The sequence below is a fragment of the Cercospora beticola genome, chromosome 4 (assembly GCF_033473495.1).
Source record: "Cercospora beticola chromosome 4, complete sequence".
Taxonomy (NCBI): Eukaryota; Fungi; Ascomycota; class Dothideomycetes; order Mycosphaerellales; family Mycosphaerellaceae; genus Cercospora; species Cercospora beticola.
Window position 1 is genome coordinate 671,243 of NC_088938.1, and position 23,234 is coordinate 694,476.

At 53.0% G+C, this 23,234-nt stretch overlaps 11 protein-coding genes across 11 annotated transcripts; 7 read left to right on the plus strand and 4 right to left on the minus strand.

Annotated features, from left to right (window-relative positions):
• Positions 1-329: 329 nt before the first annotated feature.
• On the minus strand, positions 330-1,319 carry RHO25_005902 (uncharacterized protein; the record flags this gene model as incomplete). The annotated part of the gene is made up of 1 exon (XM_065602716.1): positions 330-1,319. One exon carries the CDS (start codon positions 1,317-1,319, stop codon positions 330-332), a length of 990 nt encoding a protein of 329 aa, XP_065458788.1.
• A 2,166-nt stretch (positions 1,320-3,485) lies between these two features.
• Positions 3,486-4,253, plus strand: RHO25_005903 (uncharacterized protein; the record flags this gene model as incomplete). Its single annotated transcript, XM_023596770.2, has 2 exons — positions 3,486-3,524; positions 3,585-4,253. 2 exons carry the CDS (start codon positions 3,486-3,488, stop codon positions 4,251-4,253), a joined length of 708 nt encoding a protein of 235 aa, XP_023452555.2.
• A 100-nt stretch (positions 4,254-4,353) lies between these two features.
• On the minus strand, positions 4,354-5,911 carry RHO25_005904 (uncharacterized protein; the record flags this gene model as incomplete). The annotated part of the gene is made up of 2 exons (XM_023596771.2): positions 4,354-5,524; positions 5,577-5,911. 2 exons carry the CDS (start codon positions 5,909-5,911, stop codon positions 4,354-4,356), a joined length of 1,506 nt encoding a protein of 501 aa, XP_023452961.1.
• Positions 5,912-6,322: 411 nt separating this feature from the next.
• TIF1 (translation initiation factor eIF4A) lies at positions 6,323-7,792 on the plus strand (the record flags this gene model as incomplete). Its single annotated transcript, XM_023596772.2, has 4 exons — positions 6,323-6,356; positions 6,527-6,670; positions 6,724-7,725; positions 7,782-7,792. The coding sequence occupies 4 exons, from the start codon at positions 6,323-6,325 to the stop codon at positions 7,790-7,792; spliced, it is 1,191 nt and encodes a 396-aa protein (XP_023452959.1).
• A 951-nt stretch (positions 7,793-8,743) lies between these two features.
• Positions 8,744-10,327, plus strand: RHO25_005906 (uncharacterized protein; the record flags this gene model as incomplete). Its single annotated transcript, XM_023596773.1, has 1 exon — positions 8,744-10,327. The coding sequence occupies one exon, from the start codon at positions 8,744-8,746 to the stop codon at positions 10,325-10,327; it is 1,584 nt and encodes a 527-aa protein (XP_023452957.1).
• A 1,154-nt stretch (positions 10,328-11,481) lies between these two features.
• RHO25_005907 (uncharacterized protein) lies at positions 11,482-12,474 on the minus strand (the record flags this gene model as incomplete). Its single annotated transcript, XM_023596774.1, has 3 exons — positions 11,482-11,883; positions 11,945-12,238; positions 12,283-12,474. 3 exons carry the CDS (start codon positions 12,472-12,474, stop codon positions 11,482-11,484), a joined length of 888 nt encoding a protein of 295 aa, XP_023451702.1.
• Positions 12,475-14,177: 1,703 nt separating this feature from the next.
• RHO25_005908 (uncharacterized protein) lies at positions 14,178-14,798 on the plus strand (the record flags this gene model as incomplete). The annotated part of the gene is made up of 1 exon (XM_065602717.1): positions 14,178-14,798. The coding sequence occupies one exon, from the start codon at positions 14,178-14,180 to the stop codon at positions 14,796-14,798; it is 621 nt and encodes a 206-aa protein (XP_065458789.1).
• Positions 14,799-15,001: 203 nt separating this feature from the next.
• Positions 15,002-15,811, minus strand: RHO25_005909 (uncharacterized protein; the record flags this gene model as incomplete). The annotated part of the gene is made up of 1 exon (XM_023596776.2): positions 15,002-15,811. One exon carries the CDS (start codon positions 15,809-15,811, stop codon positions 15,002-15,004), a length of 810 nt encoding a protein of 269 aa, XP_023452767.1.
• A 265-nt stretch (positions 15,812-16,076) lies between these two features.
• Positions 16,077-17,310, plus strand: ARK1 (Serine/threonine-protein kinase ark1; the record flags this gene model as incomplete). Its single annotated transcript, XM_023596777.2, has 2 exons — positions 16,077-16,166; positions 16,219-17,310. 2 exons carry the CDS (start codon positions 16,077-16,079, stop codon positions 17,308-17,310), a joined length of 1,182 nt encoding a protein of 393 aa, XP_023451707.1.
• A 371-nt stretch (positions 17,311-17,681) lies between these two features.
• RHO25_005911 (uncharacterized protein) lies at positions 17,682-18,383 on the plus strand (the record flags this gene model as incomplete). The annotated part of the gene is made up of 1 exon (XM_023596778.2): positions 17,682-18,383. The coding sequence occupies one exon, from the start codon at positions 17,682-17,684 to the stop codon at positions 18,381-18,383; it is 702 nt and encodes a 233-aa protein (XP_023452132.1).
• A 2,199-nt stretch (positions 18,384-20,582) lies between these two features.
• Positions 20,583-21,412, plus strand: RHO25_005912 (uncharacterized protein; the record flags this gene model as incomplete). Its single annotated transcript, XM_023596779.1, has 2 exons — positions 20,583-20,662; positions 20,719-21,412. The coding sequence occupies 2 exons, from the start codon at positions 20,583-20,585 to the stop codon at positions 21,410-21,412; spliced, it is 774 nt and encodes a 257-aa protein (XP_023452134.1).
• Positions 21,413-23,234: the final 1,822 nt, after the last annotated feature.

Below are 23,234 nucleotides of genomic sequence, written 5' to 3' on the forward strand. Positions count from 1 at the left end.
GCCATATCAAAGGCGCAGTACCATCGTTTGCACGCCGCTGCCACGTTGAGGTCGTGCGGTGTGTCGCCGTGTGCTGCGAGTGTTGTGCGGCTCGAAGGTTGTGTTTGGGCGATGTCAAATCGATGTCAAAGCGGAGACATCGGCCCTAGTTGCAGATGCCGTGCAGATCAAAACACGACTAGCATCACCCTTGCAAGCCAATTGGCTTGGCGCACGATATGGCCCCACTGGAAGAACTCCTTCCTCTTTGGTCTTGACGCTACAGCAAAGCAATTGGTGCTGTCACATTGGCATTGAGTTGTGAAGTTGCTCATCTAATATGACTACGGCTAAGTACTACGATTTCGAAGAGCGTCCAATTTGACCGCTTCCCTACCCGTCCAACAAGGTACAGTGGCCGACGACTTTTTCACGTGTGGTCGAGGCAGATGAGTCCGTGGCTTCGTCATATCGAATAGACCGCGCCAAATCCGCCATTTGATAGCGTTCACGCTGGCCATCTCAGGCAAAGTCAGGTCTCCTTCCATCACGACACAACGGTCCACGTCCGACAACATCATCTCTGCATCATCAGTCCTGAAGTCATAGTGGACCACCAGTCTCCGGCTCAACCTCAATTGAAAGGACACGCGCAGTTCCGTGTAGTTCCGTAGCAATAGTAGATATGGCAGAATCTCTTCCCATGCAGTGTAGAAGCGCTCAAGGAAGACGTTATTGGTTTGAAAGCCCAGATGAACGTGGACTTTTCGCAGACTCCGGAGGATGTGCGGCTTGCTGAGCATCGTCCACAAACGCGTAGTAATCATATCCACGTGCGGCAGCCGCATTGCCAATGTGACATATTCTTGCGCTTTGTTGCGTAAAGCGACATGCTTGGCCGCCAGATCGCCGTAGAAAGGTGCTTCGATGATTCGTCTGCTCGCCATAGGCTGCATCGCAGGGGCCGAGTCCTGATATCGGTGGCTGCAAAGAACACTCAGGTCCTGTAATACCGGAACATGGAGATGGACTACGTTGAGCCACAGCGGAAGACCTCGAGTTTCGTTGTACAGGTGCCGGCATGTCATGCTCAGGGCGAAAATGCTCCGGTAATCATGTCGGCGTTTCCGGTCGACGCTCAAGGCAACATGCAATCCATCTGCGCGCTTGAAAACGTGATCCCATATTATATTACGTATATCTCCTGGAAGATTGAGAAGCGTCGATGGCTGATCCATGCATGAGATTCGTACTCCATCGGTCTTCGCTTTCGAGTGACGCGGTCTCCCTGAGCGTTGCTTCCCTGGAGGAAACTCCCGACACAACAGCGGTTCAGTCATTTTTGGCGATACGTTTGCAATCCTGGGAATCCTGATGGATGGCGATATAGGTTGTGGACTGTCGATCATGGCAGACATGATGCTCTCTTTTATCTGCTCAGCAGCTGAAGTGCAGCCCTACTGAGATGGTAATGGTGGCAATGGCTTGGTAGGAGCTGGGCCTGGACAGGGCGGAAAGACGTCTTGCATCTCTACTTTGTGCTTGGCACGGTTCTCTGGCGTGCCGAAATGTTTTGCTCAAGGGAGAAAGGTCTAATCGATGGATGCGTCTGGAAACGCCAGCCACGGCAAAGCGGCATGATATATGTCAAGATGTCAGCAGTGGAGCCTCTCAGTGATCTGAGTTTCTGCGTCGTGACGCCGAGGGGTCGAAAGGTCGAAAGAGGAGCAACATGGTGCTGCATGCACACTGCAGCGCTGTTTCTGAAGGTTCGCTCTCCGCTCCACTCGCTCACCAAGTCTTTGAAGTGTTAACCAGAAGCTCAAGTCATTAGGTTGCGCCATTTGATCAAGTTCGGTAGAGGGGCAGCGGGAACTCTCGTGAACGCAATAGTCAATGGGCGTTCGCAGAAAGGTCTTTACGCCGCAACCTAATCTCAGACGTACCATGGTCGGCTGCACATCACTGCTCTATCAGGCATTTGTGACGCCTCCAATCGCCAAGGCTTTCAGCTGTCAAGCTACTGCGCCAGCAGCATTACATCTTCTGAAACAGCTCGCGCGGTTGTGATCAAGACATGTGTTGAATTGTTTGCGCAATCTTCGAGTTATATTGGGCGCAATATGCAGGGTGAGCGTTTGAGTCCGGCGGCTGTGTTAGAACATCTCCTGCAATAAGACCGGAGACTCGCAATGCCGCGACAAATACCCTTGCTAGCTGTGGTTGATGAAGCTCTCTCAAAGTCAGTTCTTGCCGGTGCAAGCAGGAATTAGGAGAAGAGCTAACAACAAGGCAGAACTCCGCCTCGTCCTTGGAACGAGAATGTGTCTCTCGTGAGTGTCATGCTGTGCGTAAGAGGGCGCTTCGGAAGTCCCTTGCGATCAGGTCTCCAGCAAAGGAAGCTCTTGCAGCGCGCGCTAGTTCTGTGTCCTGCTTGGTCGCCTGCAAGGCTCGTTCATTGTCACTTGGTACCTTTGTTGCATGCAGGCCCAGTCAAGACATGAGCTTTTGTCGCATCTTCGTCAGATGGATTAAGTAGGACCCGGCTGTTGACAAAGACAAGTGCAGAGAGTCGCAGACTAGCCGTTGCAATGGCATTTGGGATGGGCATGTTACATTCAGCGTTCTGCGCGCATCTGATAGTCTTACCTGAGCCTCAAGTAAGAGTCTCACACGAAACGTCCTTTGGTGACAAGTGCATTGGTATTGTCCTCTGCCGCATTCCCTCTCTTCAAAGCTTCGGCTCGTGAAATGTTGCTTGCTTTCAACTTCGGTGCCATCCAGAAGCTGCAAGTTCCAGCACAGTGCAGGCGGAACACATGGACCATAGTACACGCGACTTCCGCTGCGCGATCCAGAGTGGTTCACATGTTCAGGTTTCCGTGTACATCCAGCTATGCTTGAATGTTTGCAAGCTGGCCTCTTGATCGTATCACACAGAGCTGTGGAGGCAATGTCTGCGAAGATAGGTCGTCAATTGAGGGTGTCTCTTGCCTCGCTTGAAGATGGTTGAATGTTCAGGAGCAGAGGGCCGACGAGACGAAGCCGCAGTTCGGCGACCGCGTCTTGGCAGACGTAGAGTTTATCTCCGATGTCGTCGGAGTAGAGCATCCTAAGCTCGTGAAACGTTCACGGTCCTGTGCAAGTCGCGCACTGCCTGTCGCGTCCGATCTGCCATTGCGACATATAAAAGCACTGGCGACTCCTCTTCCACAATCTGCCAATTCTCCACACCAACGACAGGTTTAACCAACAAGGCCGGGTGAATAGACATGTCTCCGCCGCTCGCACGAAAGCTCGCGGCTAGTCAACTGCCGAAATGTACTTCAGCAGCTTACAGAGCTCCAGTGCGCGCTGCTGGCCGGCGGACATATTGCGCAACGGGCTTGGTGGCCGAAAGTAGGCCAAGTAGAAATACGTTACAGGCTTCGCGAAGAACTATACCAGGCATTGAGTTTTTCACCACATCAGCTCAGAGACGATCATTCGCAAGCACATCATCCAAGATGACGAGCTTACAAGAGATCAAGAAGAACTGCCGCAAGGTGAGGCTTCAATCACCTCTCAACGAAGACTTCAATCGCTGACCGTCTCTCCCAAACCAGGTTGTCTGCATTGGACGCAACTACGCCGACCACGTAACAGAACTCAACAACCAACGGCCCAAACAACCCTTCTTCTTCCTCAAGCCCCCCTCATCGATCCTCCTCCCCGACGAAGGCCCCATCCTCCGCCCCAAGGGCGTAACCCTCCACTTCGAAATCGAGCTCGGAATCGTCATCGGCAAAACTGTCAAAGACCTCTCCGAAAATGATGAAGCGGGCTGGAAAGATGCCATTGGATCCTACATCACAGGCATCGACATGACAGGTCGAAACGTGCAAGAAGAGGCGAAGAAACGCGGCCTTCCCTGGTCAATTGCCAAAGGCTTCGATACCTTTTTGCCAATTGCAGGGCCTGTGCGGAAAGAGGATATCAAGGATCCGCATAATGTGGAATTGTACTTGAAGGTTAATGGGGAGACGAAACAGAATGATAATACCGAGTTGATGTTGTTCAGGATTGGGAGGCAGCTGGCGGATATTAGTAAGGTGATGACGTTGGAGGAGGGAGATATTGTGCTCACGGGGACGCCGAAGGGTGTGGGGCCTGTGGTTACGGGGGATGTGATGGAGGCGGGGTTGATTGTTGATGGGAAGGAGGTGGAGCAGGCGAAGATTCGAGTGGAGGTGAGGGATCGTGAGTCAGAGTATGAGTTTACGCCGACGTATTAGATGGAGGGCATACAGCAGCCCTGAAATTCGAGACAATTTTGAGACGCTTGAAGGGAAGTGAGCAGATGAGCTGGGCAAGGACTTCATTGTGCAAGAAGATCTATGGGACTTCCTCGTCATCGTCACCTCCGAAGCCGAAAGAGAAACCGCTTTCTTCGCCGTCGGCCTCCTTTGCACCTTTGGTAAGCTCCTCCCAGCCCTTGCCAATTTTGCTGAGTCGCTCCATCTCTTTCAATCCTTCCTCAAGCAGTTGCGGATCGTGCTCTCGCAGCCGGTCCACGAACAATGTATATGGATCCTCCACCTCGTCGCTGAAACCGCTGATATTGCACTTGGGCCCATTCAAAAAGTGTAGCACAGCTCCAAGTCTGCTTCTCGGTACTAAGTTCTGTGTAATGGCAATGCTCGCTTCGAGGTTGAGGACGAGGTGATACCAGCCAGACGGCACATAGAGCACCTCTCCTTCTCCGCAGATGCCTTCTTTGCAGCCGGGTGTCCTGCGTGCTTCGGCGTGGAATCCGAGAAGCCATTCCGCAATGCTGAGGGGAGATGTGACTTCACTCTGATCCTCGCTGACGAAGACGCCCGGAGGTGGAGGTATGGAAGGGGATGACGGGAACATGATCCAGTACTTGGAGCCTTTTAGTACAGCATTCCATGCACTCGTGGCATTGGGGTCTTTGTGGAAAGTGCTTCCGCTCCTGTCTGGCCCGACTATGAGCCATCGATGGTCAGGTCTTTGCTCGCCAAGCAGATGGAACAGGTCAGGTCCAAAACAGGCTGGCTCCCAGTAATCCGCATCTGGTGATGGCTCGCTCGTGACTTTAATCTGCATCTTCTCTGCAAATGCGCGATCGAAAAGGTATAGAGGCGATTCGTCCCGACTGTCGTTCATGTACTCAACATATGTCTTCAGAGGCCAGTCCACAGCTTCGGCTCGGAAGGGCACATCGGCGTACTTCTCGACAAGTCTGTCTGTCGACCAGGTCTTGTAGACGGGCCACTGCTTGACCGGCCATGTCAGAATGAATGGCCGATCATACCACTTCTCTGCAAACTCTTCGTGAGATAGATCGGAGAGTCGCGATATTTTATTTTGCTTGGGAATGTTCTTAGCGTAGGGATGCAGTGGGACATTGGCACAAAAGAACGGGCGATGAAGAACGTCGGAAAAGAGATGCGAGCAATCAACTTTCGGTTCCCTGCTTGCATCCTGTGACAGGTATGTCGACCTCCACGTGCCTTTCCAAGAAAAAATCTTGGGCGCTGACCTACCGATGCTGCTCAGCATGCGCTGAGTCTACGGGTGACTCTACAACTTACTCCACAAATAGCGATCGCCACAACTCTTCATTCCTGGTGAAGGCGTGCAATGCTCTACATGTGCCACCAAGACGAAGGAGATCCTGGGGCAGCAGGATCTCAAGCAATGCTGCGATCAATTCATCTGGCAGCCGTGCAAAATGCCCCGCCGACTGTTTCAAGTTGACGCTGGAAGTGAGTGCGTTGCCGCTTGGCCGCACGCCGAGTGGATGTCGTCGGACAAAAGTAGCATCCTCACTATCGCCGTCGTGCTGCTTTCTTTTCTTGACCGGTGGCTGCGATGAGTCAAAGGCCGGACTGTGGTAGCCGCTGTCGAGTTGCTGCGATACGGCCATTCCGATTGGCTTCGTGGGGAAAGGCAGGCTCAGTAGTGTGGGAGGCGATGCGTGCAGTCAGAGGGCGGAGCGTAGCCTGAGCGACCAAATTTCTGCCGGAATAATAAAGTTTTGAAAAGTGGCGGCGGCAGTCGGCAAGAACCGCTGTGCGCTCATCATTTTTGATACTTGAAAGCCCTCCGCTGCGAATTTGTCTCTTGCCAATTCCAAACCACACCAACACCACAAAGCACATACCCACACAACTAGAACCAGACGACTGTCCCTACCGACAGTCAGGTATCTAGTTTTCACAGCACACCCTCAGCGACACCGCGCCGGCATCCACGAGGATCCCCGCGCCCACCCACTCACCGAACTTTTTCAGCTCACTTGCCCAGCGCAGTGAGCTTTCGTTCCTGATCCATAATCATGGCTGACAAGGGACTTGAGGATATCGATGCTGGTAAGTCACACAAGGCGCGCGCGCGACTGGCGCATATCACCTGGCGGGCGGCGGCAGACGGTCAGAAAAATTTCGAGGCGGCGGGGGGGCAGCTTGTGCGGGCGGGCGACAGGACAATCGCATGATACACTTCCACAAAGAAACCCACCATAACAGTTGACGCGCTATAGGTCAGATCGAGTCCAACTATGACGAGACCACCGACAGCTTCGATGCTATGAACCTCAAGAGCGAGCTCCTCCGTGGAGTCTACGCTTACGGTTTCGAGCGCCCTTCTGCTATCCAGCAGCGCGCTATCATGCCGGTCATCAAGGGTGTGTATCTACTGACGATCCCTCGAGCGCGAAACTCGACTGACTCGATGCAGGTAACGACGTTATCGCTCAAGCCCAGTCCGGTACCGGAAAGACTGCCACTTTCTCCATCTCCGTTCTCCAGAAGATCGACCCCAACATCAAGGCATGCCAGGCTTTGATCCTCGCCCCAACCCGTGAGTTGGCTCAGCAGATCCAGAAGGTCGTGGTCGCCATCGGCGATTTCATGAACATCGAGTGCCACGCTTGCATCGGTGGTACCTCCGTAAGAGATGACATGAAGGCACTCCAGGACGGCCCACAGGTCGTGGTCGGAACTCCAGGCCGTGTTCACGACATGATCCAGCGCCGTGTCCTGCGCACCGACAGCATGAAGATGTTCGTGCTCGACGAGGCCGACGAGATGTTGTCTCGCGGTTTCACCGAGCAGATTTACGACATCTTCCAGCTCCTCCCACAGTCCACCCAGGTCGTCCTCCTGTCCGCTACCATGCCACAGGACGTTCTTGAGGTCACCACCAAGTTCATGCGCGACCCAGTCCGTATCCTCGTCAAGAAGGACGAACTTACTCTCGAAGGTATCAAGCAGTTCTACATCGCCGTCGAGAAGGAGGACTGGAAGCTCGACACCCTCTCCGATCTCTACGAGACTGTCACCATCACCCAGGCCGTCATCTTCTGCAACACCCGTAGAAAGGTCGACTGGCTCACCGACAAGCTCACTGCCCGTGACTTCACCGTCTCTGCCATGCACGGAGACATGGACCAGACCCAGCGTGACGTGATCATGAAGGAGTTCCGCTCTGGTTCTTCTCGTGTCCTGATCGCCACCGACTTGCTCGCTCGTGGTATCGATGTGCAGCAGGTCTCCCTGGTCATCAACTACGACTTGCCAGCCAACCGCGAGAACTACATCCACCGTATCGGCCGTGGTGGTCGTTTCGGTCGTAAGGGTGTTGCCATCAACTTCGTCACTGCCGACGATGTGCGCATGATGCGTGAAATCGAGCAGTTCTACAGCACTCAAATCGAGGAGATGCCAATGAACGTGGCCGGTATGTTTTGATTCCACGCATTTTGCTACTGGACTGGTCGCTGACAATACTCGCAGATCTCATTTAAGTGCAACACCAATATCTCACACACCCACGCCTTTGACGTTCGACTGAGTCCTGACCAAGCTGGTCTTCGGACCCTCATTTGTCGAGCCGCGGAGGCACCCACTACACACACGATACCTGGACAGCATCCGCCGCTTGTGCGCAGACAGGGCGCCCTTATCACGATTGCTCACTGAAAGCGCTAATGGCGAGGGATGAAGAAATGCATCATGGTCATCGGGAAGGAGTTTGCGATGATGCTTTGCGGTCAAAATTACTTGCGCGAATGTTTCTTAGAACGGATCACGGTGTACTGCTTACGTTGAAGCTGTTTCTGCTCAGGCTGAATTGCGATCTCGTGCGTAGGATAGAGCTGCGTATGAACAGCAAAAAAAGTACATCTCCTTGGCGCCTTCCTCTTTGATGCGCGTTGTGGTCGTTCCTTCCTTTTCAATGCACGTTCAGTTCTTGGCACTCTTCCGACTTCACTTCTCCAGCCACCGACATTTCCGACAATACGAAACGACAATCCAATGCCGACAATACACAACAAGAATACAGGACGAGAATAGAACGCGACAATACACACTGACAATGGCAACTCGACAATACAGCAGCTTCTGCCATCAAATATAAAACTCCTTCATGGTTCGACGCCTTCACACTTTCGAACCACATTCGACTGACGCACTGCACCAGAAGTTCGACTCCTCACGAAACAACAGCACACCTCACGAACCCACCGAACTCATCACGATCACACACACTGCACGACGGAGCCGGTCTCCTTACGCACACGATCACCGCACACAGCACACACGTACACAAGTCCTTCGACGTTACCAGTCCTTCCACGCACTTCCTGTTCTAGAAGACTTTCGAGGTCGGCAGTTCATCCACCCACTTTCCGTTCTTCAAGACTTTCGACGCTACCAGTTCTTGCACGCACTACCCGTTCTCCAAGACCTTCACAATGGCACCAAAGATGCAGCCTCCGTCTGAACCAACCTCCCTTTTGTGGGCCTACCAAATCAAGCGTGAGCATGGTCACATCTCCGATCGCCTGGCTCAACTCGAAGCAGCTATCGGCCGCCTCGAAGCCCAAGCCACCGCGGATCGAGACAGAGAGGCCGAAGTGACAGCCCTTTCGCAACAACTCCATGCCTACACCGAAGAGAGCAGCAAGAAGAACGCCACCGCCGCCGACGAAGCCATTCAGCAAGTCCGCAAAGACGTCTCTGAGCAATTCGAGGACGTTAAGGGTCGCCTCGAGGCCATCATCACCAAGCTTGATGCCGTTGACAGAGATACTGCAGATGCCGCTGCAAAGAAGAAGGATGAGTTCAACCGCGAAGTTGACATGCTGAAGAGGGTCAAGCGAGTCGAGGAGGAGATTGATCAATATCGAAACAGCCTCACCGCCCTTGGCAAGCAGCTGGACGAGCAGTGCGTACAGATGGTTCAAGAACAGATTAAGAAGCTGCTACAGGAGGCCAGAAACGCAGGAGATGACCGCGAGAAGGTGAAGGAGAACTTGGAGATGATCGAAGATGCTCTCGTAGCGCTCAAGGAGGAGAAGGAGAAGGTCTTGGCTGAGGTTCAAGAGACGACAGCCGCGCTGCACAAGACCGCATCTGAGGCCACCACAGCATCGAATCTGTCCATGGACAATGCCCGTGACGCCTTGCTCAAAGCTGCTTCGATCTCTTCCGCGACGACTGTAGAGGGCCAGCCAAAGAAAGCACGAGGCAAGCCAAACTCCGCCGTCGACGCCGACACCAAATCCGACTCACCCAAGGTATCACACTTTACGCAAGCCGCTGGAGGTTCGAAGAAATCCTCAACGAATGCATGGGTCCAAGACCGCATATCACGTCGGTCAGACAGTCCCGTTGAGCCAGTCCGTGGCGTGCCACCCGAAGTTCGCACCAAGGAAGAGGACAGAGCGCTTATGAAGCGTCTTCATGACCTGAAGCGACTGTTGCCAAGTGTCGGTCCATTCGAGCCAGGCGAGAAGGAGGCACAAGCACCCAAGGTCACGAAGCGCAAGAGAGCCTCGAAGCCCAAGACTGCCAGCCGCAAGAGAGTCGCAGCCAAGGCCACCGAATCACAGAAGCAGAGTCTGAGAGACTCAGCTACTCCCAAGCCGGCCGAAGACCCAGAGTTCGAGAAGCGCGTGACGCGTCGCGGCAGAGGCTGGGTAGAAGTTGTAGAAACCGCCGACGACAATCCTCTCCTCCCCCGCGGCAATGAGTTGGCCACCATCGCCGAAGAAGAGGAGCCAGCCGAGCCAGCTCGACGCTCGACGAGACGCCGCAAAATCGAGCAAAACGACAACACCCAGGCTCGTGCGGTCTTTGGTGCTGTCGCGGCCCCAACTAAGTCCAAGAAGCGCAAGGCCGACGCCGACCTCATCGACGAGACCATCGACGTCGATGCCCCGAGGGCAACTCGCCGCAGCGTTCCGCCGAAGAAGCTCACGGCTGAGCCAACGGAGGAAGATCGCCCGGTCAAGCGTAAGAGGACCATCAAGCAGAAGGACGATTTTCCCTTTTGAGCGGTGACATTTGATAGCGCAGAAAAGTGTCGTGAAAGTAGCTTGCTTGGCGAAATGAATGAATGAAATGTACTTCTCAATGACTGTCTCCAATTCTCAATTTCACTCCCGAGCCCACGCAGGCAAACATCATGCTGTACCTTGTAGGCTCCAACTGACAGAGCTCAGCGTGGTCTTCAGGTCTGCTTCCGTTTCCTGATCTGAGTTCGAGCCACCGAATATCAACACGGCGCTGGACCAACAGATCTATGATTCAGGGGGCTAGTGTTCGCATCAAGCCAAAGCTCCTGATCTTGCTGTCCTTCTAAGCCATCGAATGTATCGACGCTGCGTATGGTATATACGTCTTTGAAACAGAGTCAGTACAATCATCCATAACCATATCTCCGGTTCTCGAAATCGCTCCAAGTCAACAAGTCTCAAGCTGGTGCGAAAGACTGACCAATTTGAAAAGCAGAGCTGTGACATTCATCTCGGCCGTATCTCCAGGCCTCATAAACACTCCAAGCCACTCAACGTCAAGATGCTGTAGAGAATGAATCGGCTCGGGGAATGGAGTTGTGGCAAGTATTTGAGCCGTATCTCGAGAACTCAAATTGATTCGACGCCAACTGGTGGAAATATGGGGTGGAAAATTGAACGAGAGGCGGAGTGAGTTGAGGGATGGGTTCGAGCTGTATCTCTGAATTCCAGCACGCTTCCGAGCCCATGGATGTAAAGACGTTACGGGAAATCGAGGGATGAGGAGACGGAGCTAGATTTCTATTTGATGCTGTATCTCTGCATCATTGAATGCTCCCAAGCCAATAAATATGAAGATGCAGTCCAATATTTGGCGCGTTGGATAACGGAGCTGGGAGATTGGATTGAACAGCATCTCCAAATTCCGAGATATTTCAGCGCAATGAGTGTAGATATGCCGTGGAAAATGAGATTGACGGACCGACGGAGCTGAATTGGCATCTCAAGCAGTTTCTCCGATGATTCACACTACTTCAAAGCCATCGAGTGCAAAGACAGCCTACGAAATTTCATTTCTTGAGTAACAGAGCTAGATCGACAAGCATCATTTCTCCAAAACCAAGCACGACAGAGAGCCACTGTATGTCCAGACACCCTCCCAGATCATAGTTCCACTCTTCCAGAGTCAACCCTTAGCCAAAGCATCGAATAGCATAATTGCCAGCCGAAATGCCATCATTCACAGGGAACCAAGCCTGCACAAAGTCTCCCGAAGGCAAAGCATTACCCTCGATCAGATCGTACAGTGGGCTCCACCAGATCTGTCCCTCTTGACCCGGGCTGCAGTTGATTGGAATGGTGACGCTCTGGGTATTGGTTGTTGTGCTCTCAAAGTTGACGGAGAAACTGACAGAAGCGGAGAGCACGCCTTCGAAACCGGCAGAGATCTCGGTTCCGGCGTCAAAACCTACGGTCTGGCTTTCGCTGACTTCGGCTGTGCTGGTGCTGCCGGCTGGGTAGCGGGGAGAGACTGCGAAGTCGAAGCCGGGGCGTTGGACGCTGCGGCCTGTGCGGGTGACTTCGATGCCGTCATCCTTGAAGCGCTGTCAGTGAAGCTGAATAGAAATCATGGTCTTGGAGTCATATGAGGCTTACGTTCGGCTGCTGCCTCTTGGCCACTGCCCTTGGTACGGGCACGATGGAGCTATTGGTGATCTCTGTAGCCGCGACTGGCTCTGGCACAAAGTCTGGATTTTCTTTGACTTCAGTACGCTGGGAACCTAGGTCTCTGAATCCGCCGGAGTTGAGCGGCTCGCAGTTCTGCTTGACGAAGTTGGCTCCGAGACCAATCGTGAAGTAGTTGGCATTCTGGGTGTTCGCGTCGAAATTGCAGTGCGAGATCAGGCAGTTGCCCTCAGCGAATGGCAGGCAAGTGTTGGGTTCCAAAGGCTGATCGATGTCGGTAATGAGCAGACGGTTGACCAAAATGTCACCCGGTAACGTGGTATGTGAGCGAGAAACCCTTTGTATTGCTGCAATCTTGCTAGGCCCTGCTTACAGTCTCCGTAGTTTGGACCAAATGTTCCGACGCATTGGAAGACGCCATCTTGACGGCGTTGCAAAGGAGATGCCGCGGCGGCTGCTGCGGAGGCGACTAAGAGGGTATTGAAAGTTGTGGAAACCATGATGGCGGATTTCGGTTGGCTGCGAGATCTGTCTGATGATTGAGGAGTTGCTGCTCTGCTGTTTCATCGGAATACCGTCTTTCTGCAAGACTTTTATATTGCCCAATTCCCTCATCACGTAGTCAAATGGTATCGACATCGTCACTGCTGTGACGACCTCGTCGCTGATCCATTGTGACCCAAGACATTGGCAATGTTGATTCTTCCGTGTCATTGACAGCTCTCGATGAGTATCCCCGCGAACCTATGCCCGAAAAGCTCTCCTTTGCGAAGCTACTAAAGCGTTTGAGGGCGATCGAGCCGCGACATGCAGAGTCACATTGACTGCCAATGCCCGAGCATCGATCATAAGCGCAGGCAGTGGTCATGAAAGCAGCGGAATCGATACGAACGTAGAAGTGATGTGCGATACCAAGCGGCCAGCAACATTGCCCGTCACAAGAGCTGCCGCATATCCGCACGTGGTGGACGATCCATTCTCATGGCAGTACCACATGGTCGCGAAGTGCTTGAGTGGACATATTTTAGCCGAAATGCTGTTCCTGGGCGTGCTTCGTTGCCCGCGATCAGCAGTCTTCGCCAGCAGTAGGATGCTGCCTCACCACGATGGTCCTTTTGGTAGACTAGCACCCTCTGATTTTTGAGCCTGGAATAGGCAGGTTCATTGGAAAAGCTGCTCCACGGCTGACTGCATTATGCTATTGCGCCTTGAATGAAGAAAACGTTGTTGCCATCTGTAGACGCTTTCGGGAGTGCTGCTGCTGTACAACATCAGCCAAGAATCTGATACAGTTCGTCGTCCTATCACATCGAGTCTCCCGATATGCATTCCAACAGCATACACAAGACTGCCTTAGAAGCACGATGGAGCGCTAGAGATGAGAATTTTGGCACTTTGGTCGGATCATTAACAAATTGGTCCTCATGAAGCCGCTGTATGCTTGGCAATTGTGTAAAAGCAAAAGGTTCTGCGGAATCGACGATGCGACACGGGTGGTGACGAAGGAAGTGATTTTCCGGCAGTGTCTTGTCTAGCAGAAGTTCTTGAACGGCCCCGAATCAATGAAGGAGAGAGGACGATGTTAACTTTTGTCGTTGGCCGAAGGATTGCCTTGGCAGCATGAGCCCTTCGGCGAAGGATGCGCTGCTCAGTCCGTCGAAACCATAGTCCTTGGCACGCATATTCGCAGCCGTGTAGGAGGTATGATGACATTGACGTGCAGGATAATGCAAAAGTGCAGCTGCTGCGGAAGCATACTGTGCCGAAGCAAGCAAGCACAAAATACATTGCGTGCGCATTTGGCGGAGGTCAGCCGTAAGTGAAGGTATACTCCAACTTGAGTTCTTACTTCCAAAGCCAGCTGATCCGATGCCATACCACAGATTCGGGCAACGTTGCAGACGTCGTGGTGAGAGTGTAAACTCACTCATCGCCAGCCGAAAGGCTCGTTCGAGTCTGGCCTTCGCATGTTCGATCTCCCTATTATCTTGCTGGTTCGTTGTCGATGCTGATGTCAAGGTCTGAGGTAGCGTGTAAGTTACCGCCTCTGGCTCCAGTGGGAACGTCGAGTAGCAGTGACCAAGTGTCCATGTCTCAATCTCTGGTACAGCGAAAATCTTGTACCAAGCCTCAGACTCTTGTTCCTTGCATCTTGACAGCACCATTACGCTTGCCTTCTCTCACCTCGCGTCACTCTGCGAACATGGGAAGCATCCTTTCAAAACCCCGACAACTATGCCACGGGCAGAAAATCACCCCTAAGCTGGATGGCAAGGCTGCTGGCGCTGTCCAGGCTGCCATGCCTCTTGAAGAGGGCCCAACGTTCAATTTCCAAAAGCTCCCCTGCGAGCTGCGGCTAGAAATTCTGCGCATGGCGATCGGCGATAGTCCGCCTTATATCAACCAACACGGCAGGCTACACCACAAATTGCTCTCGGAAAAGCTCCTTGCAATCCGTGGAGACGTCTTGGATGTCATCTTTCATACCGTACCCATAAAGGTCTCCAAGCTGTATGTGGACTTCTGGCATCCTTCGATGAAACCGGACTTCGTCAAAATGCATGATGCGGTCCACGGGAGATATCAAGGGCACAGAGTGCAACTGCGGCCGAGTGCAGAGCGATCAAGATCCCGCTTCCTCGAGCTGGTGGAGAGACTAGACCAGGAGGACCCAGATCACTGTGGGCATGGAAGACTGTTGTTCGAAATTCACAAGCTCCAGCTGAATCTAGCTTTCTCTGCAAAGGAGTTGCGCGCTCTTGCGAGAAAGTTCTATCTAGGAAGTGATGGTGTCTTCATCGATGGCAAGACGCTGTCAGATTGAGTCGGAGCAGATTTCATTGGTGCGGCAGCGCAATTTGGAAGCCATGCGGGAGAACCATCCGTCGATTATCTTGTTTAGGTTGACTGGGAGGGAGCCGCAACAGTAGGCTGGCATCACTTGGATCGCTCCAGACTCTCGAAGTGCAGTCTGCCTGTGACTTGTTGAAGAGAGTGGCCCACCGAGCAGGTTCAGGATGGCCAGATTCAAGTCACTTCGAAGACATCGGTTTTCTCTTCAATTGTGGGTAGAAGCTGAGCCAGCTTGTTCACATCTCGAAAAGCCTCGGGCACATTTTCTCGTCTAGCCTTTAGCTGTTCAGCGACAACATCGTATTTCTCTTCCTTGTTGGTGTACTGCCGTACGACCTTGTTCGTGCTGTGCTCCACATATACTCGCGTATCACGGATTCTGATGATGACGCCGTCCAGCCGCAGGAAGTACCTGCTGAGAACCAGTAAGCGCTGAGGCATCATCCGCACCTTGATGTTGAACAACGCAATTCCGTTGTCCGCCAGCTCGTCTTCATAGAGATCAACAGCGTCAAAGAACTGAATGGGATCCTGGCGGCTGAGCAAGTCAATGCGAATGGGATCCGCAGTCTGGTTGCTCTGCCTCCACTGGCTCTCTTCGACCAGCGAGCCGTCTTTGTCACTTGTAGTTCCTCTGTAGTCTGTGCTGTAGCTCCAATCGAAAGGCTTTACGACCTGCTTCACCTCCTCCTGATGGCTGCGCTCTTTCTTCCATTCTTCGGCGACCGCTACCTGCAACATGCCCTCTTCTGTCTTGCTCACACGGTCCATGGCATCGCGTGCGTTGAAGTGCAAGTTCCATCCTGAAGGCACATGAGTGAGGGCGACGTAGTTGTCTCCGAAGATCATTTCAGGAATGGGGATGCCAATATCCTGGTGCAGCTCTTCGATCGGCTCGGCCTTGAGGATGGGCTGCTTGCGCGTCGTGAGCTTCCACACGCCGTTGGGCGACGTGTGCGAGAAGGTGCCATAGCTTTGCGCCATGGCTGCAGCGATGCGACAACGTTGTCTGCAGTGGGCGTGCAGAATGACTGAGAGCTCAGGATGAAGCCGAAGCTGGGTCTTGGCATCGATAAGATGGTTGCTATGGCAGTTGCTACGATAAACAGTAGCTCCATCCTCCCCATCGCACATTGCCCGCCCTTCCACACTTCACCCAAGAGCCGCACCACGTCCGCGCTGCACACATCGCCGGTCACTGGAGGTAGACTTTACATCTACATTCATTGACAGCAACTTCACACACATCATGGCCGAGACTTTGGAGAAGCGGCTCGAAGCCGTTTCAATATCAGAGGAAAATCGCGATCCCAATGCACCGTTTCAGCACAAGGCAAAGGTGAGCAGCATTGGCGTGCTCGTTCACTGCTCCTGCTAACTCGGTCAAACAGAGCTCCGTAACAGGAATCTCACTTTCAAGCCTGAGCGCTGCAGCACAAAGCCGCATGAAGCTGCCGCTGCAAAAGCTGCAATCAAACAATGCCGGACAAAAGCCTGCCCTCCAACCCATACCGACCAAGATCACCCTTCCATCCCAAAGCGCGCAACGCATCTCCGCCGAATCGCGCCCGTCCGATCCCGAGCCTCTCTCTGCCGCGCCTAGCGAGCAATCGAAACCCAAGCAGTTCCACCTAGGCATGTTTGAGATTGGCAAGCCTCTTGGAAAAGGAAAGTTCGGTCGTGTATACTTGGCCAGAGAACGTAGTACAGGGTTCGTCTGCGCGTTGAAGGTTCTTCACAAGTCTGAACTGTCGGCTGGCAAGGTCGAAAAGCAAGTCCGACGCGAGATCGAGATCCAGTCCAACCTCGCCCATCCCAATATTCTCCGACTATACGGCCACTTCCATGACACGAAGCGAATCTTTCTCATCCTCGAATTTGCAGGCAAGGGTGAACTGTACAAGCACTTGCGAAAAGCACAACGCTTTCCAGAGTGGCAGGCGGCACAATACATTGCGCAGATGGCCAGCGCATTGAAGTATCTGCACAAGAAGCATGTTATGCACAGAGATATTAAGCCTGAGAACATTCTCGTGGGTCTCCATGGAGAGATCAAGATCAGTGATTTTGGGTGGAGTGTACATGCACCAAATAACAGGAGGAAGACGATGTGTGGAACTCTGGACTACTTGCCCCCGGAGATGATCAAGCCTGGACGAGACGAGAACTGGTATGACGAGAAGGTGGATTTGTGGTCGCTAGGTGTTCTTACCTATGAGTTCTTGGTCGGAGAAGCACCGTTCGAGGATACACCTGTCATGACCCAGCGCAGAATCGCACGATGTGAGATGACTGTGCCGCCATTCGTCAGCTCGGAAGCAAAAGACTTGATCAAAAGACTTCTCGTCCTTGACCCAGAGAAGAGAATCAGTCTGGAGGAGGTGGAACAGCACCCCTGGATCTTGAAGCATTGCGTCAAGGGCGAGAGGCACTATCAGCGCACGAGTGGACAGAGCAAGCAGAAGGAGAAGGAGAGCCAATGATGATAGAATTGTAATGGTGTCGACTGTAAAGGCCAGCTCACATTTGGCTGACCTGGATTATGGCGTTGGAAAGTTCGAAGCATCGCAAGCGAGGAGTTTGGGCAGGTTCTTCTGGTGACAAACAGTAGCCAGTGCATGAAATGACATATCCTGATTTTCAAATACTTCTTCCTGCTCTCCGCATTATACTCTAGCCTAATCACCAACTGTTGTGCTGTATATAAGACTTGTAGTGTAGCAAGAAGCATGATGCCGATCTTGTCTTGGCATCAGCGAACCCCCGAAGTGAATGTTGGAACCTCATCTCTTGACAGCTTCTTTGGTCTGCATCGCCCTCATCTCCAGGACCTCGCTATAGCGGTCGCATCACAATGGCAGAAACAGCACAATCTCCCTCCACCACGAACCCCTCCGACAACCAAACATACCTTACATGGTCCAACTTCTTCTCCATCCTCACGAATACCGCACCCCCAGCGACCCGCGAAGCCTACTTCAACGAACGCGATATCCGAAACGAAGAACGCGACATCAAACGCGCCGAAGACGACGTGAAATGGCTCTTCAAAGCCTCCCCCATCATAACCTTCCTCCAACACCAAATCAACCTCCTCGGTCCCGCCGACGGCTCCGCCTCCATCGGCCCTCACAACGTCCGCTGCCGCCGCTGCGACACGAAACAAAGCGGCGGCTTCTCCTCCGAACACGGCATCCTCTTATGCGCCAACCACTTCCGCAACCGCGGCCACTTAGAAGACACTCTAGCACATGAAATGGTTCACGCATACGATCATTTGCGCTTTGTAATGGATCCTCTAGATCTGAGACATGCGGCTTGTATGGAGATTCGAGCGAGTATGTTGTCGGGGGAGTGTCGATTTGCGAGGGAATTCTTTACACGAGGGCAGTGGAGTTTGACGCAGCAGTTGCAGGAGTGTGTGAGAAGACGGGCGACGATTTCGGTTGCGAATCGGCCGGCTTGTAAGGATGATGTGCAGGCTGCGAGGGTGGTGAATGAGGTTTGGGATAGTTGTTTTAATGATACGAGGCCGTTTGATGAGATTTATAAGTGAGCGGGAGCAGATGAAAGAGGATGCATACTGCATATTGGGCGAAGTGCTCTGCCGTGGAAGCATGGAGACGCTGAAGAGATGATCACACGCCCAGGTTGGAGCATGTAGAGGGTGATGAGGACATGACGTACTTGATAGAGGACAAGCCATCAAGCTTGATGCTGTCCAGAATGAGACAGGGGCGGAGTGAGACGTGGTACCAGCAGCTGCGTCAGAGAGCTAGACGTGATCTGCTGCAGCGTATGTTATGACTGCACGCCCTTGGAGCTGTCGGAGGATACACGAAAGTTCCGAATTCTTGCGGTATGTCCCCATGGCTCTGAGTCTTGTGCGGAATCGAAACCTGACGATGGCTAGTTGGCATGGCTTCAAGAGCCGTAGTGATCTGGAGAGTGGCAGGGTCTGGTCACAATCGCCTGTGATAATATAGAAGTACGCCCGGACGATGGAAGTATGTGAACATCAGTTCAAGGTAATTTTGAGTTGAATCTCTACTATTGTCCCATACTCTCTCTTTCTCCGAATACTTTGAGCGCGCCATAACTACTGCAGTTCGACACTCCGGGGCCCCGAACGAAACGGACATGGAGAGACATCGTTAGTGCATGCGGCTGACCTGGACTCTTCTACGATCTGGTCAGCTTGAGTCTCAAAAATCCACAGCACGATGATAATCTCAAGGTGTCCATGCTCATTGCTTTCGAGTAGCGCTTACCAGCAGAGAAAGCGCGCGGATGGACTAGTCTTTCTCGCTCAACGTTGGAACCACAAGACTTGCTGGCCGAATGATGAAGCGCGTGGTGTCGCAGCAGTCGCATGAGGCAACGCTCTTCAAGCCGTTTCTTTCCCTCACGCGGTCGTATGCTCTACCCCTCGCTCTTCTCGGAATATACTTACACACTAGGCATAGCTCTAAGCCACTGTTCAATAGAACGACGGGCCCATATCACCCGAATCTGAAGGTCCTTCGCGGTCGTCGGTGTCCTTTTTGGGCTTTGGAGCGTGTGTGGGAAGTAGGTCTTCTGGACGACAGCAATCGAGAGGCTGAGGAGCATGATGGGGAAGATGTGCCCAGGGCGCGGAGATGGCCAGAGAGGCATGACGGTAGTTGATGTTGGTGGTCGATGGAAGCAGAAGTTGGATCGATGCGGAGTGTGGTTGTACGCGAATGGTCGTTGTGGTACGGGGTCCTGGATGTGTACGCGATCGATGGAAGAAGAATTGAAGAGGAGGCGATGCGGTGATGTCTTGTTGCGGTAAGACAGTTGGAGACTCAACGAGCTGATGAACTGCGTGGCGCCACGCCCTTGTCTATTGTCGCTGCATGTCTTACTGCACGTCCACCGCAGCTCAAGATCCTGCTCGACGGTTCTGCTCGCTGCCAGCAACTGTCAGATGCTCATGAGCACTCGAAGGCACGCACGGAAGTTGCACGAGTCTTCTGTGGCCCAACACAGCCGGGACTCTTGCTGGGCAAACACTGAAACAAGGGCATGAAAGGTAGGCCGACGCTTTGAGCAAACGACGAGCAAACGAAGAGAGACACTGTTAAGACACGGAAAGACGCATTGCAGAGAGGAGCAAGCAGCACGCCTAGTCTTCTCAATAAAACTCCTACCGAACTGACTATAAGCACGTTCATCCTCCTTCTCCAGCGCAGCTGCGAGCATACCACCGCGTCCCTCTTGCAGGCCAGTGCACTGATTGGACATTATATGCTCCATCGCATTGTCCTCGACTCGATCTTGAGCCAGTTCATTGGGAACTGGTGAACGAATAGAGCAGTGGGTCCCTCAAGACCCCAGCAATTCACCCGTGCCTAATCGGTACTAGCGGTACCCACTTTGTTTTCGAATATCCTTTGCCCTTCTGCCGACACATCTTCTTCAATCTTTGCCTACACACAAACATCCTCCAGCACCAGACAAATAAGACCACAGCTTACTCGACAGTCATTCTTGACCATCAACGCATCCGCCATCGACTACAGCTGTTTCGCATCTACTCCCTGCCGACAATCAATCACTCGAGCGCCGACATAGACTCGAGCATTCGACCGATTCCACCACTTCCATCGTCCTCTTCTCCATCTACTTCACGCACTCCACGCCATCCACCACGTCTGCCCGTTCATTCCCCTGCAAGTATTGCGGCCGCGAGTGCAACAGCGGTCCGGGCAGACGTGCCCACGAGAAATCGATGCACGAAGGCATCAGCAGCAGGAGCAAGACGGCGGCTCCTGGTGCTCGTGCGCTCGCTGAACGACCACGCGGCCAAGCGTAAGTAACAACATCCTGTCCACGTCAAGTGTAATAACACTAACCTCAACCAACAGTCTCGCCACCAGCTCGTCGCCTGCCGCCGCCCCATCGGCCTCTTCGCCAGCAGGCGCTGCTGGTACATCTAGAGACCCAGTCGTTGCTGCGCTGGGCACATATAACAACAATATGCCAGCGTTCCCAGGCAATGCTGCTCCGCCTGCTGGCCCGCTCTCGTCTCCACTGGCTCCTCGCGGCAGTGCCAATCCCCTTGCCGCTCAGCAGTCACCAGCAACACCAAGCCGGCCAGAGCCACTGCAAAAGAAGGCAGGTGATTACGCTCGTGATCACCGCTTCCACGCTCGCGGCCAGGAGATCAGCAAGCTCTCCTGGTCAGATTTCCAGCGCCTGACCGTCGTCGAGCGCCTCAAGTACCAAGACTGGTACGATCAGGCGTTGAACGAGATGGAGAGTGCGGCGAAGGAGAGCGTGACATACGCGAGGAGCCAGAAGCAGCGGGACGACGAGGCGGATGTGTTTCTTGCTGGCGTGAGGGGGCAGAGGCTAGCCTGGGTCCAACAGACAGGGCAGTACGTGGAAGAGTACGGCAGAAGCATCCGTACTGGGCTCGCGATGGTGAGGGAGGAGAGAGACATCGCCGCCAATTTGAATGAGCGCGTGAAGGAAGTTGCGGTGGTGGCCACGCCGGAGCTGGGCAGCGAGAAGGTACAGAAAGCCATACGAACGGCTCTCGAGCAGGCAGAGAGTTAGGGACTCACTGCCAGCGAGAGAGACGAGCATGTGCGATCTGCTCGTGACGCTGCCATGGCTGACGAGTGAATGGGGCTTCGGGGGTCGCTTTTTCTGCTGTTTGATCGCTTGTTTTTTCTTGGCTCTGTGCGATTGCACTATGATTTGAGAGCATAAAAGTCTTTGAGATAGAATCTTCGAAATGCAGAAATTGACTGCTTGCACACCCGTTTCTTGCCCATGCCTCTGATTGATCAAGTTATTGATATGCCGTTGAATCTGCAGACACTGTAGCGCTTTGGCCCAGCGAGATTTCCTGAGATACATAGTGTTGATGTGTAAATTAGTTCCTAACGAGTATCACCAAGCCCTGTTCTCCAGACAACTCTGCCACTGAACGCCAATGGACCAACAGATGCCGCAAATTTAGGTCGAAATCTTTGTGAGCAATATCGAAAATGGCAAAGACATTCTCATCAGCTCTTTCTGCATGAGTTTAGTTGTCGAAGCCACTTGATCTGCAAATAGTCTCGATCGACGTCTAGCATTCAGCGAGAATATGTGTTCGATTGTTTGAAATAGCGATATATCCTTGGTCTTCGACTAGGCCTTTCTCAACGTATCAAAAAGATGCCATGGCTTCTGGTCGAAATCTCTGCGAGCGACACTTGGAATCGCAAGGACACAGCCATCTTTCAACATTCTTATCAGCTCTTTCCGCACGATTTTGGCGCTCGAAGCCATCTGGTCTTCGAAGGGGCCAGGTAGAGGCCTAGTATTCGATAGGAATCTGTGCTCGATCGTTTGATATGGCTGATCTCCGACCAGGGCTTTCTGTACAAAATTGGCCATCAGTGCCGTCCAGTCTGCAGATGCACCCGATCAAGACAGTTCGCCTGATGGGAAAGTCTTGCAGATCGTTTGACATAGCGCTTTGCATGTCTTCGTATGTCATGTCTCCGTGGTATATACACAGCTCGATGACACCAGTTCTGCATATGGTGTAGGATGGAAGTGATGGCGTTACGCGGAGACGCCTGTGTGGTGGCTGACATAGCGGCTTCGAAGCAGTTTCTGCCAGGCTTTCCGCTGCATATCAGCGCTCAAGGCTGCTTCGTAAGCACATTCGGCAGGCCTGGACCCATTGTCCCCAGTGAGACAATTTTAGAATGTCGGAAGTAGCGATTAGGCCTCGTTTCAAGGCAGCTCGTCCCATATACTTTTAGCTTTCAATGGCATCTCGTATGCACCGTTCCAGACTCGTGGTCAAGAGCTCCAAAGGAGGATGTGTTCAGAAGATGAGACACACTCATTTGACCGTGTTTCTTGCCATGTTCCTCCGGGAGACCTTGACATTCGGTGCTGGCCAATCTGCAGATCTGCCACGATTGTGTTGTGCACGAGTTCTGATTGACGAACCCGACCACGACCTCTATTTGGATACCGGCGCCGGATGCTCAATGGTTCACCAGTGCTCCCTCGATTATTACGGCCCAGACGTTGAAGTACATCTCTTGGACGAATTTTACAAATTTGCGGTACTGTATCTCCGGCGCACAGAAAGCCACACGTTACGCGGTCGTTGATCTGTGGGTCCCAGCCTTGATCAAAGGCGTACGCGTGCTTCGTAATTTGTGACCGGGTTTGCCCAGAAGTTCGAGGAAGCTGAAAGCTGACAGTTCGCCAGGTAGCATAAGTCTTCTCATTACCATTTTTGCAAATACTATCTCTCCCACTCCTCGTCGCAATATCCCCAGTAGTTCCGACGAAGCCCTTCTTCGCACAGGGGCATGCAAATCCGACCATAGTAGTATTGATCTAGAAGCTCGGCGCCCTCGCTGCA